Raw genomic sequence first — 14,981 nt, 5'->3', positions numbered from 1 at the left:
TCAAAGAAATCATAATTGACTTCATTTTTTGGCTTGACTTGTTTTCAGTGAGAATGATTTTTGTGATCTGATATGTTAGGCTAAAACAAGCAAAATCTAGTTCAAGCTCAAGAGTCAAAATTCAATCGTAAAAAACCTCTTAGCACTTACTGTTTGTCAACTATTGTGCTAAGTGTAGTGCATAAGTCAGGGGCTCCGTTGTTGAGAAGCTTATCGTCCAGAACAAGGCTCTCTTATTTTTCTGTTAAAGGGCCAGGCAGATAACATAAATGAGTCAGATGTAAACCAAAGAGTCCAAGTTTTAATCAATTGTCGCCATGTCAGACTGTGAGCCTGCTCCTTCTAGATCTCCTGATTTTTGCTATAAGCGGTAAAATCTGGAGTTTTAAATAATTTAATTGTCATTTTTAATTACTTTTCAATTTACCTAAGTTTTAGAATATTGTGGGATCCAAATACAACACCCCCGGGAGGCTATATGCAGCTCACAAGCTACTACTTTGCAATCTCTGGTTTAGAATTTTAAAGTGAGTAGCTCCATCAATGATTTTAAGGTCCCTGACAAGATAAATGATATCTTAAATTACTGTGCAAGCTTTTGTATGAGATCACCAAATCACCATTAGTTATTCTTAATAAATTGTGAATGTACCAAAGATGTAACAAAATGATTTTTAAACAGAAGACTATAGATTCTACAATATATAGAGGGCTTAATGTGATGTTAATTCCCGAAGAAAATACAGGAGAAGTAACAACTAGGTGATAGTCACAGGAGAAAGTAAAATCTACTAATGAATGACTCCCCAATAGCCAAATCCTAGATATCCTTTTTAGTTTTCTTTCTTTCTTTCTTTTTCTTTTTTTTTTTTTTTTTTGCGATGGAGTCTCGCTCTGTTACCCAGGCTGGAGTGCAGTGGCACGATCTTGGCTCACTGCAAGCTCCGCCTCCCAGGTTCACCCCATTCTCCTGCCTCAGCCTCCAGAGTAGCTGGGACTACAGGCGCCCACCACTACGCCCGGCTAATTTTTTGCGTTTTTTAGTAGAGACGGGGTTTCACCGTGATAGCCAGGATGGTCTCCATCTGCTGACCTCGTGATCCGCCCGCCTGGGTCTTCCAAAGTGCTGGGATTACAGGCGTGAGCCACCGCGCCCGGTCTCCTTTTTAGTTTTCACTGAATTTGAACTTGCATCAAGCTGTTCATCCACTTCTTGTAGCCAGTCCTCTTTGATTTGCACAATCGCTCCTGGTTCTCTTTCTTGCTGTCTCTGTTTCTTGACTGACTTGTCATATTCTGCCAATATCTGAAAGTAATGACTCTTAACCAGAACTGTTTGAATCACCTGGGCATATTTTGCAAATATATATGCCTACTGAACCAAACTATCTGTGATTGAGACTTGGGAATTCATATGCATATAATTTTAAACTTCAAGGTGATGCAGTTAAGCAATCTTGACTAAAAACCACTGCCCTGCCGGGCGCGGTGGCTCACGCCTGTAATCCCAGCACTTTGGGAGGCCGAGGCGGGCGGATCACAAGATCAGGAGATCGAGACCATCCTGGGTAACACGGTGAAACCCCGTCTCTACTAAAAGTACAAAAAATTAGCCAGGCATGGTGGTGGGTGCCTTTAGTCCCAGCTATTCGGGAGGCTGAGGCAGGAGAATGGCGTGAACCCGGGAGGCGGAGCTTGCAGTGAGCCGAGATCAGGCCACTGCACTTCAGCCTGGGCAACAGAGCAAGACTTCATCTCAAAAAAAAAAAAAAAAAAAAAAAAAAAAACCACTGCCCTAACATTAAAGCAATTCCTAGAAATCTGTAATCTTCTCTCTATATAGTTTCTCCTGAGGGATTATTCCACCACTAAGGTTTTAACTATCACCTCTAAACTGATGATTTCTAAATCTTTATCTCAATACACCATATCTTTCTTTAACTGAAGAACAGTATTTTCAAATGTTCACTATGGATATTTACCTTGATACACTAGAGGAACCTCAAATAGAGCTGCCTCCAAATTAAACTCATATCCAAATCCTCCACGCTATCAAATTTGCAATGCTTCTTATCTATTTTTTCTTAGATAAGTCAAAACATCATCCTCTAGCCAGTCACCTAAGTCAGAAGCCATCAAAGTTAGGGCATGAAAGGACATTCCTGCCTCTGCTCTCCTCAATCTGAGATTCTTGCTTGTGGCTCTACTCTCACAAAAAAACTGTATTTGATATAATGTGACACCCCTCCCTTAGACCACAGTCGTGGTCTATTAGTACGTTAATAGACCTTTAACTTAACCCTTATTTATTGTCTATTTCGTTCCAAGCCTGTGGCATATGTGAGCCAATTTGTTAACATAAATTGAGCAAAACAGATTCTCTCTCAGAAATTTGAACTGAAAAACAGAAGTAGCTGTGGGTTCTAGAGCTGGAAGGGTATATTGAATTAGGCCTGGGTGGTAACTAAGTGAAAGCTAAAGATTTATGGGAAAGAAAATTTATGATTTACGAGTCATCAGTTAAGCTAGTCAGTACAAAGAAGCAGACATGCAGAGGAAAGCAGAGATGCCACTAGAAGAAGAACACCATGTCCCTACAGCCCCCTACTCATCTTAGTTTTTCTTTGGGTCTTTATATCTATATAAAATTCCTCCTATCTTTTAAACATCCCCTTAGTTTCTTGAGTTTCCTTGAATGGATCTTTGTTCTTTGCAAGTAAGAAAGCTCTGAGACAGTGATCCTAAATGCATCTGTGCCTCTGACCACACCATCCAGACCATATCAGGCTCACCCCTAAATCTGATTTAGGGTTTATAGCAAACTTCTCTAACCCATGCCCCGTGGGCCACATGCAGCCCAACACAAATTTGTAAACTTTCTTCAAACATCGTAAAATTATTTGTTGTGATTTAAGTTCATCAGCTATCATTAGTGTATTTTATGTGTGGCCCAAGACAATTCTTCTTCTTCTTCCAGTGTTGCCCAGGGAAGCCAAAAAACTGGACATGCCTGGTTATAGGATCCGACCTATAAAGCAGCTTCTTAACATTTCTCTACCCTCCATTACCAACGTCTCAGTTCTACCGCAAGTCCTCTTCACCTCTGACCTGGACTGTGGCCCCGGTGACTCTGGCCTCTGTCCCCATTGACTCCCACTTCTAAATCATCTCCATAGCTAACAGAGTGATAACTGCAACCTATCTGATCTTTCACTCAGGGCCTAAAACACTGTGCTGGTCTTATGAATGTCTCTACAGCATAAAGTCCAAATACTAGAAGTGTCTTTTTATGACTTGTCTGATTATATATACTAAAAGTACATATTCTCAAGCATATCACTGAAAGTATTCCAAATTATCAAATTATATAGATTTTTAAAATCTTAAGCTTCTTTAGACGCAGGTGTCTGTAAGAATAGAATTCTAGTATTCTGTGGTCATTTACTTAAAATAAACTTTTTTTTTCTTTCAGAGAAAAAGTGGACAAAAAGAGAGCACAGTTCTCACTATATGGCCAAAGTAATACAGGGCTATTTTGTAGACAAATTCTAGAACTTCTTAATTATACACAGGCTTATTATCTATATCCCCAGTGTTATAAAGTACCGGAACTTCATTAGAAAAATTAAGCTGGAAAAATGAAGGCAGCACTTTGTAAATTTCCACTGGAAATTAGCTGGGAGAGGCAGAGGAATACTGGATCAAAAGAGGGTAATCATGCTTAACTGTGCCCTAGAGCACCCGCATGTATAATACGATTTGCACAGTAACTACCTCTCCTATTACTGCTTGTTTGGAGTATTCTGTGTTAATGGGGTTAGCTAATTTAGTATTTTAACTTAAAAAGGCTCTGCTGATTAATAAATGTTGCACACTGTGCTAGTAATTAAAATAAATGGAAGAGTTACAAATAAAAGTTGAATTGTTAAGAAAACATTATCTGAAAATATATGATAATCTCTATCATAATACAGTAATAGTTCAGAAAATATGCAAATTTTAAAGGTCTAAAGTGTCTGAAAAAACTACACAAGTCAAAAAAGTTTTGAGATACGTTAAATTTTCTTTTCACTATTCTTTAATGATAAATAGAACCAGTGCTCACCCGTATATATCACATTGTAAAATGTCCTTTCTAAAAACTGTTATTTAGATCTTGTTTCTTAACCTTTCCCACAACATTTTTCTTATAGTAATGACTACAAAATGATACTTAATTAGAAGTTATATTTAAAGTTTTAAAAGTGAGTAATTTGGCCGGGCGTGGTGGCTCACTCCTATAATCCCAGCACTTTGGGAGGCTGAGGCTGGCAGATCACAAGGTCAGGAGGTCGAGACCACAGTGAAACCCTGTCTCTACTAAAAATACAAAAAATTAGCCGGGCACGGTAACAGACACCTGCAGTCCCAGCTACTGGGGAGGCTGAGGGAGGAGAATGGCGTGAACCCAGGAGGCAGAGCTTGCAGTGAGCTGAGATCACGCCACTGCACTCCAGCCTGGGTGACAGAGCGAGACTCCATCTCAAATAAATAAATAAATAAATAAATAAATAAATAAATAAAAGTGAGTAATTTACTCACTTTTTACTGATATTTACTACAACGGAGCATGGTTCCCCCTTTTTTAGGGGCCTGTGGACACCAAGCACAGAAATAAAGGAAAATCCCGAGTCCCTTCAAGGGAAATTCCAGCCCCAGAAGTAAATAAGTAACTTGTTCTAGAGCTATTTGCTTTCCCTGTAGGAACTAACGATAACATCTTACCATAGGTCCCTGAGTTGTCTTTCATGGGCTCAGACTCTCACTGAATGGATCTGTTGGCACTTAGACCCCAGATAAGGGGGAAGTGAAGACTAAACTTTAACTATCACCCTTTGTTGTAAGTTCCTTCGTAAGGGGCTTGGGGGAAGTCATTCCCTCTAACCGGTTAACATTTTTTTATTCACCTCCAATTTTACTTTTTTAAATTTTGAGACAGTATCTCGCTCTGTCACCCAGGCTGGAGTGCAGTGGTGTGATCTTGGCTCACTGCCACCTCCGCCTCTCAGGTTCAAGTGATTCTTGTGCCTCAGCCTCCCGAGTAGCTGGGACTACAGGTGCCCACCACCACACTTGGCTAATTTTTTTGTATTTTTAGTAGAGATGAGCTTTCACCATGTTGGCCTGGCTGGTCTCGAACTCTTGACCTCAAGTGATCCACGTGGCTCAGCCTCCCAAAGTGCTGGGATTACAGGTGTGAGCCACCACACCCAACCATGATCCCAAATTTTTAAAAAGAGTTTCTCTTTCTTAGCCAATTGCCAATCAGAAGATCTTTAAATCTACCTACCATCTGTAAGCTCCTGCTTCAAGATATCTCACCCTTTTAGGCCAAAACTAGTGTGTGACCTCCATGTATTGATTTATGATTTTGCCTGTAGCTTCTGCTTTCCTGAAATTTGCTCCTGCCTTTAAAAACTCTTACCTGCAGGCCACTGGCGAGGTTGGGTCTTAAGCATGAGCTTCCTTGAATCTTTTTGCTTGGTGCCCTGCAATAAACAGCTTCCTTTCTGTCACTGCAAAAACCTCTGTGTTTTACTGTGGTGGGTGAATGGACCCCATTTCCGTTTTATAATATTACCAAATCCAATATTTACCAAGGCCCCTATCTAAGCTAGGTTGCAAATTTGAGAGAAATGAAGGCACACTAGATTCATAGCTATTAGTTCCAGCAAGTGGAGGAGCTCAAGAAATAGAGTTATTAGTTCTGCTATGCTACTAAATGTTTATGGGATGTCTCTCATTTCACCTACACTGAGTAACTATCAGTAAATTAATACTTTTTTATTTTTCTAAAAGATGTAGAGACAGCTGTTGAGCTGTCTATACACAGTTTCTTAAATGAAAGCCGATATAAGTTAAAATATAGCTACAATATGCTTTAATCATGAACTCCTCTTCATAGGGAAACTCCAGTCACTGTTACATTTTTTAAATTCTCGATGTCTATAACTTAAACTTGTGGAAGACTCTTGAATCCTTAGGGATTTAAGGAGTTCCTTCAAATTTAGCTCAGGATTATAATTAATCTAAACACCAAAGTCTGACCTAGCGAGGTAGCTTCTTGATTTGAAAACCTTGAGGAAAAATACTCGCATTTATTTTATTTTGCTGTTATAACAAATCACCGCAAAATTGGTGGCTTAAACAACAGTATTAACTTATCATTGTTGAGATCAGAAGTGCAAAATAGGTCTTACTGGGCTAAAATCAAGGTATTGGCAGGACTGCGTTCCTTCTAGAGGATCTAGAAGAGAATCAATTTCCGCTCCTTTTGTGACTTCTAGAGGCGGCCTACATTCCTTGACGTGGTGCTCATGCCCCATCTTTAAAGCTAGCAAAGGTAAATTGAACCCTCCTCACATTGCATCACTCTGACCTCCTTTCATGTAGTCAAATTTCTTTCTGCCTCCCTCTTCCATTTTTAAGGACCTTTGAATTACAAAACTGGCCCCACTCTGGTAATCCAGGATAATCTCCCCACCTAAAAGTCCCTAATTTAATCAAATCTGCAAAGACCTTTTTATTATGTAAGGTAACATTCACAAGTTACTAGGATTAGGGCATATAGACTTCTTTGGCAGGGCAATAGGGATTGGGGAAGCATTATTATGCCTAACAGAAAATTAATTGAAACTAGTTGGTTTTCATTTCTATTGTAATATCCTAAATCCATTGTATTTTGGATATAATTATAGTCTCCTGTATTAAGCCAGAATGTTTACAATTAACAGAAGATATCAAGGTATAGGACCTTTACACCTCTCATAAGACCTTAGTGAAGACCATATCATAGCCTATATCATCTGATTTATGATTGTCCACTCCATTCCATTTCTGCTGTCTTGATGGGTGAAGTAAACATTGAATAGCTCTAGTACCATTATGGCCTCCCTTTTCCTCCACCTGTTAATAATAATAACTTTTTTTCCCATTTCATCTAAGCAACTTTCATGGTCCCATTTCATGTTTGGAAATATTCCTTGAAATGTTCCCTTCTGAAATTTTAAAGCCTAAAATTCTCTGTGATCACCATATCCCATAAATAAGAAGTACATTATATATAACATTCTGTCATATTTTAACAAAGAAATAATAAATATACATATAATTGCACATGTAACCAAAATTTCCTGGACAGATACACAAGAAAGGGTTGACAACAGATACCTCTGGAAAACATAACTGAGGATCAGTGAATAGTGTTTAAGGTTTTTACAATAAATATGTGTTGTAGTTTTAATGTTTTAAGAGGTAAACAAAAATTCTTCTTTATTTTTTTTAAATGGATTTGAGGAGATTCATAAATCAAAGGAAGTAGAAAATTTCTAACAGAAACAAGAGCGAACCAGGGACATAAAGAAGAATGAAAACAGCTCAGTATCTCTGGAGCACAAAGTTCTTTACAGAATATGACAAAGATTAACTAGAGAAATAAGCTTGGATCAGATCCTGAAGAAACTGTGTCTTCTAATAAGAAATTAAACTTTATCCTAGAGGCAATAAAAAGCCATTGAAAGGCATTTTAGCTGAATAATAATTGCATAATGGAATCTCTTTAGTGCTTGTGTGGTAAAATGCACTGAGTGAGAGTAAGACTAGGTAGACTAGGTTGAAGGGATTTTATGGCAATTAAAGTTAAGGAATTTTAAGGTGCCTAAATTAAGACAGCGATAGTATAAAGGGGAAGAGAGGTTGAATTTGAGAAAAACTTAAAAGGTAGAATAAACAGGACTTGAGGACTCATAGGATATGGATGATGCTGGAGGAGAAGGTAACTCACAAGTCTCTAGCTTGTGCAGATAGTTGGTGATGCAATTCACACTCAAGAAAAGATGCAGGAAAGTGTGTTATACACTGCATTTAGGACATCTGGTGGAGATACAAACAAAGATGGCAGTTGAAAATGTAAACCTGAAATGTAGGATCAAGATTGTACATATTTAAAATGGAAATCATTGGCATAGAGGTGGTAATTAAAATCTTTCAAGTAGAAGCAACCATTTAAAGATTATACAGAAGAGGAAGAAGAAGAAGAGAGTATTGAATCCTTCTATCATTTTAGTTCTAACCCATTACCTATTACCAAAGTTTTTGCAATATTTATCCTAATGGGTTTCACTGCATCTATCATATTCTTCTCAAATACATTTGTCTCACAATCAAATTTATATTCTTTTTATACCATCCACTTTCTCTAAAAAAAAAATAATTTTCCATTACCTATAGGATAAACCACCAACTCCTTGGTCTTGAACTTTTTTTGCAATTTTTCTTTCTCCTGCTCTCTAACATAAATATTAGCCTGTCAAATTGGTCTTGTCATTGTTCTGTCAACTTTTCCTACCATTGTTTTCCTTTTCATATCATCAGCCTACTTTTATCTACTTTCTTCTTTCCTCTATCAAAATCTCAATCATCTTTTGCAGGATCCAACTCAGTTCCTTACCTGTCAAGAACACTTTCCTAGATTATCAGAGACCAGAGAAAACTCAACATTTAAAAATATATACATTGTCTCTTACACACACTTGACCATTTATCAAATACTTGGTAAATGTTACTAAAAATTTTGTTGGGTTTTCTGGTTGCTTTCAGCTATATAAGTTTCACGAGAGTAGAGGCTATGTCTAATTTATTCACTGCTATGTCCCTAGAGCTTGGAACTATTCCTGACATGTAAACATCTGTTGAATCAATAAATAATCATTTTTATTTCTCACAATATCTAGATGAGACCTTCCCATATAAAGGTTCCTTCATAATTATTTATTAATTGCTTATTTGGCTTCCTGGCTTCATGAGGATAGACATATGAGTGAGGGAAATAATTTTCTTTGAGATGGCATGAGAAAATTGAATGAGTTCCTTTAAAAACAAGAACAAATAAAGCTTTAAAATGATTTCCAAAAAAACTTCTGTAAACTATCTTCCATGTCTTTATTATTATTGTCCTATTTGCTATGTTTATTTTAAAGAAGATATGTAACTAACAGCTATAACCTACCGGCCTGTGATTATTAAGAAGCATTTTGTCATTCCTAATAACTAGGAATGCAATGCTATGAATTGTGTTCTCTCAAAATTTATATGCTGAATTCCTAGCACCGAGTACCTCACCATGTTACCTTATTTTGAAATAGGGTCTGATATAGTTTGACTCTGTGTTTGCACCCAGATCTCATGTTGAGTTATAATTCCCATTGTTGGTGGAGGGATCTGGTGGGAGGTGATTGGATCATGGGGGCAGATTTTTGCCTTGCTGTTCTCATGATAGTGAGTGAGTTCTCAAGAGATCTGGTTGTTCAAAAGTGTGGCACTTCCCCCTTTGCTCTCTGTCTCCTGCCACCATGTGAAGATGTTCTTGCTTCCTCTTCGCCCTTCCACCGTGATTGTAAGTTTCCTGAGGCCTCCTAGCCATGCTTCCTGTACAGCGTTTGGAACTGTGAGTCAATTAAACTGCTTTTCTTCATAAATTACCCAGTCTCAGGTAGCTCTTTATAGCAGTGTGAGAACGGACTAATACAGGGTCACTGCAGATGTAACAAATGAAGATGACGTCACACTGGAGTAGGGTAAGCACCTACTCTAATATGTATGGTGTCCCTATAGCAAAGAAAAATTTGGACACAGACATAGACATTGGGAGAACACCACGTGAGGAAGACAGAGATCAGAGGAATGCTTCTAGAAACTGAAAAACATAAAGATTAATAGTAAACCACCAGAAGTTAATGAAGAGGCATGAAGAGAATCTTTCTCACAGAGAAGGAACCAACTCCGCTGACACGTCCATCTTGGACTTCTAGCCTCCAAAATTGTGATACAGTACATTTCTATTTTTTTAAGCCATCCGTTTGTGGTACTTTGCTATGGCAGCCCTAGCAAACAAATACACTTATATTGGTATAATATAAATTATTATAAATTATGTAATACAAAATATAACATATAAAAAACCAATGTCTTTTAGATGCATAAAGAGAAGCCTTTAATGAGGTTAGGACGCTGTGGTGTAGGCAGAGCTGTGCTCATTGTCCTCCTCAACTTCTGGTTCTCCAGGCTAGGGGATAAAATCCAGCCCATCTTTGGAATCTGTGATTTCTTACAACTTTTTTGATGTCTTAAATGCAGAATTACATTTGTAGTAATACAAAGCATGTTAATAATTCTCGTTTATTAAGACCCTACTATGTTTCTGACACTTTATACTCATTTTCTCTAACAATCCTCATTACAACCTTTTAAGGTAACATTTCTGCTTCATCTTACAGACAGGAAAATAGAGTTTCAGGTAGGCTAAATTACTAACCTAAGATTATACTGCTGTTTAATGGAACTAAGGTTTGAGTTCATATAGATCTAGTTTCAAAGTTCATACTACTTGTACTATAACACACAGCAATTTTCATAATGATATGAAAACAAAAGAGCTAAATGTATTAAACTCTCAGATATAATGCTACCCTTTGAGTCCTTAACATTAGAAATAAAAAACTCTACCTTTCTAGGTCTAGATAGCAGGTTCCTGATATACCACTTTTAACTCCTTATAGGTAAAGTTGGTTTTGTGGTAAAAGGACCCTCTGCATTAACAAACCATGAATCTTTGTGACAGGACTATACTTCATGGAATTATTATCTGCAATGATATAAAGCCTATATTTCTAACATTTCTTTTGTCACATAAGATAAAATAATGCATTAACCAGTATACAAAAAACAAAATGGTTTCAGAAGAAGCTATGAAAAAAAATCAGTGTTTCAATTCTAATAATGGAATTATCCTTAGGCTAATGACCAATTACTTAGCCTAGTTGCAAAAAAAAATGATAGCTTTGAATCTATAAGAAATTTTTTTTAGCATCTCCAACTTGGTTTTTTTCTGATTGGTTGAAAATCTTAGAAAGACTTTGCAATCTCTGAAAGCCTCAGAGCAAAGGGTCATCAGCAACACTGTGGAAGTTGAAGATATGTACAAGTATTCCATGGAAAATACAAATCGAGCAACTTTCTTTGGGGATAACATTGATAGCTGACCTTTCTAGGCTTACTAAGGAAAATAGTAAGAAATGATATCACAGTATGTTTAATATACAATGATTTCTGTAGAAGTATCAATCAGATAATAATCATCTCAATTATCTGAGCAATTAGTCATGCTATTTTGTAAACCTTTGCATCATTGGAAATAGAAAAAGAATTCTGAGTAATATAACTCTTTAGATAATCATCACTAAATTTTATATTTTGCTTGGCTAAGTCTGAGAAGCTTTAATCTTCTACAACATGTGCGGTAAAATGAATCTACCTCCTCAAAACTAATTGGAAAAAAAAGTTCCTTATTTTCTTACTCATCATGTGTTGGGTTAACCCAATCAATTATTGAAAGAATCTGCTAAACACTCTACAGCTAATTATTTCACTTCAAGTAATTGCTATAAAGTGAAAAGCTTTATAAAAATTACTTGAGATGCCTGCCAATTTTGTCTTTGATATGTTTGTGTAAATGTATAATTCAAATAAAGCATATTTTATGTGTACATGTATATATGTCTTCTAACTCTTAAAATAATACAAAATCCACTACAATGGATAAGAGGTAATTCTAATTTCCTTCTATATCAAAAAACACTTTTAAAATATTTTATAATTATTATATAAATTATTACATAACATAATTAGCACATGTATTATGTAAATGTAATAAATGATTATAATTTTATATGTTATATTTTATATTACATAATTTATAATAATTTATATTATACCAATATTATCATTAATATTTAGTATTGTAATGTAATAATGTCTTATTTAGCATATAAATAATATTAAAATATATTATAAGATACATTGCAAAGATAATTGTGAGACATTATAGAATAATCACAATCATACAAATAAAGCCATTTTAGATTTAAAATGGTCTATTTATAAGTTATCTATGACTCTATTGATGACAAAGTGTCTTATGAGAGAGAAAGTGCCTGAGAGAAAGATGTCTGAATTAAGACCCAAATCCATGATGCTAATAAAATAATTTAAAATGATATATGCTATTAAATCATTCTTCATCTTTTTCAGTCATCTTCCTCAGTCATAAAGAAGCGAACTTCTTTCATTATATCTGATTTATTAAAACTACAATGCTATGTCAATAGATCAAAATGATATTTAGTCCACGTTAAGAAACATGTTTCTTCTCTCTTACTGGATCTTATTTTGGGCGTTTCATAAATATGTATGCTTTCACTATAGATAATTAAGAAAATTATCTTCACAGATACATAGATAGTGGTCATTTATCCTCAAAATGCCAATCTTTTTTTTTGTCTTTTGAGTTGTCAAAAGAGTTTTTGCCATCAATACTGACCTCATTTAAATCATTTCCATGTTGAAAAATTATTGCTTTGGAACAGGTCAAGGGTGGCTTTACCTTTTCTCACAAATAAAAGATTTTTTACAGTATTAGGAAATAGAAAAATTAGAAAATTTAAGGCACCAAATATGTCACAGCTATTTTTGTTAAGCTCGGAACTCACATATCGTCATTTACATTTCGCAGCCGTTCCTCTCTTCTGAGCTCCTCTCTGGCCAACTTTAATTCATCGATCGGTTCTGCCACCCGCAACGTTGGCTCCAAAGGCTTGTAGCGTTGTTCTAATACTTCGGTGATATCTCGGAAGGGCCCCTGACAAGACAGGATGAGGAACATATTTTATACGGGAGATTTTTTTTTGAGGTATTATTGATGACCAAGGCTAGTGAACATCTACAAAGTACAGCAGGTTTACTAAGTTATTTTTAAAACACCATTGGTTCTTCGCTGAGTTAGAATATACATGACATAATATCACTTATTTTCAAGCAATGTTCTGTCAAGTAAAATTGATTACATTAAAAAACTTTAAAATTAAACAGAAGTTTCCCCACTTACATCAAAAGATCTTCATGTTATAACTGATAAACTTGTTATAGGTTGCTTTGTTTTCTAATTTAACAAAGCACATTTTGTTTAGTATAATTAAAAAAAGAATTGTCTCCCTTTTTGAGTAAATACAAATATTAGGAAAAATTCTAAGCATAGCTTTCCAACAGCCCTTCTATAAATAGAAATAGGAGAGCATGTGTTTTTTCACTAAGTTTAAAATTTTTTGGTGAATGTCAAATGTCACATTTAATAGGCAGCCTCCTAAACACAGAAGAACCATAACTTTTATTTATTTTAAATGTTATTTATTTAAAATTCTAAACTCTATTGTCCAATTAATCTGATACCAATAGCAACCTTTTAAGGACACAAATAATTAGCAGAGGAAAGTCCACAGCTGCACTGTGAAAAGTAACTTACAACATATCCTGCTTTCAAGTTAGTTGTTATTTATACTAGTTACTAAAATTCTCTGGTTGTCTAATTAGTATCATATTAGGCACAATACAAATCAAAGGCAGCTCAAGATTTTGCTGTGCCATTAATTGCATATTGGTTGTTTTTCATCACTATTGTATAGGAGAGAAGTAATATTAAATGGACAAAGATTTCTAATCAAATTCCTTATTCTTAAAAATATCTTCTTTAAATAGGTTATCACTAACAAGACACAGCTGGAGTTCTGCAAGCACTGAGTGAAGACTGTGGGGCTAATAAAAAGAAATGATTCACGCCTCATTTATGTTCACTTATGTTTTACATTAATAGAAACCAATAATAGGAACCAGTTACCATAAAAGTCATGGACCGTAAGTAACACAAATGGCAAATAAGTATCATCTAGTACTTTTCACAGCTGGACAGGAGGATTGCTATATTTGAAAGTAGTTAATGGATTTTTATTGGAATTTTACTTTTTAAAGATACAGTAACATGATTCCAAGTCCACTGTTAAGAAATCAAATGGGACTTCTTTTTTTTTTCTTATTCTTATTCTTTTACTTTGACAGAGTCTATGACTTAAAAAATTAATGTTTGGTTTTATGACAAGGGGCAAACTATTTCTCTATGCCGATGTTCATCATATGTAAAATGGAATAACTACATCACAGAATTTCTCTTAAGATGTGTAAGATAATATCACACTCTTACCATGTACCTAGAGCACAGTAAACACTCAAAATGGTTCCCACTACATTGTTGTTATTATTATTACCATCATGATTATTAGTTTCAAGAAGAGTTTTTAAAAGGTTTTGAGCAATAGTAGTAGCATCAAAGAAATACACAATGGCCCAAGGCTATGACTTTGAAGAGACCAGCATTCACAAGGAGCAATGGTCTTCTTGGTGGCCATGCTATGCCTTCTAACCTTTGTTGATAAGCAAACATAACACGTATCTACTTGTAGGCTTACTCTACTATTGTTCTGGAACTTATTAGTTCCAATGAGACTAGGAAATGAAAGAGAAGAAGCCCTGCTTAGGATTAGAATGAAAGTAAACTCAGTCTTCCTTTTGGGTTCACTACCACCTTCATGATCTCTGACCTTTGTGCAGTCATGTCCATGTCCCTATGTCTTTGCAGTGCCTGGTCCATACATTTATACCTCAGACAATTAGCATCTTGTCTTTGAGCTCAATAGTCTTCCAGCTCCTTGGTTAGTGAACCTGACACCAGCTGTCAAGTTCCTCTTACGTCAAATTTTTGTTGATTTATATTTCTTTTGAAAAACTGCCTTTTTTGGATATCAGGCAATCATCTATCCCAGTCATGCCTATAGTGACATGGGAACCCAGGTTTTGTAAATATATATCTATATTTATCTATCTGTATATCTATGTGTACCTTTCACCTATCAAACTTTAGATCTGCTGATTGTATTTATTTCAAATTAATCCCTAGAATACCTAGATCATCCAAGACTCAACTTGACCCTGCAGGTATTTCTGGACTCTTAGCTATGGTTTTTCAATGTTTAGTTTACGTTGCCTCCACCTAAGCCCTG

General features: G+C 35.7%; 1 protein-coding gene and 1 long non-coding RNA gene across 14 annotated transcripts in view; one reads left to right on the top strand and one right to left on the bottom strand.

Annotated features, from left to right (window-relative positions):
- Nucleotides 1-14,981, bottom strand: part of SPATA17 (spermatogenesis associated 17) — a 233,013-nt gene that overhangs the window by 72,831 nt on the left and 145,201 nt on the right. For 5 of the 7 annotated variants that reach the window (XM_032136510.2, XM_058430580.1, XM_058430579.1 and 2 more), the window contains exon 8: nt 12,585-12,733. In XM_032136510.2, the coding sequence (XP_031992401.1) occupies nt 12,585-12,733 (149 nt within the window). The remainder of the gene's footprint in view (nt 1-12,584; nt 12,734-14,981) is intronic. The other 2 variants (XR_009210752.1, XR_009210753.1) reach the window with 1 other exon arrangement.
- LOC116457356 (uncharacterized) overlaps nt 1-14,981 on the top strand; it is a 56,165-nt gene that overhangs the window by 31,650 nt on the left and 9,534 nt on the right. For 3 of the 7 annotated variants that reach the window (XR_009210885.1, XR_009210881.1, XR_009210882.1), the window contains one exon: nt 12,608-12,784. The exons of 3 other annotated variants lie outside the window; for them this stretch is intronic. This is a non-coding gene — a long non-coding RNA (uncharacterized LOC116457356). Of the gene's footprint in view, nt 1-12,607; nt 12,785-14,878; nt 14,917-14,981 lie in introns of all 7 variants that reach the window. One more of the 7 variants, XR_009210883.1, reaches the window with a different exon arrangement.

Source organism: Hylobates moloch, unplaced genomic scaffold (genome assembly GCF_009828535.3).
Source record: "Hylobates moloch isolate HMO894 unplaced genomic scaffold, HMol_V3 SCAFFOLD_18, whole genome shotgun sequence".
In the NCBI taxonomy this organism is placed as follows: domain Eukaryota; kingdom Metazoa; phylum Chordata; class Mammalia; order Primates; family Hylobatidae; genus Hylobates; species Hylobates moloch.
This window is presented reverse-complemented; position numbering and strand designations above follow the sequence as displayed.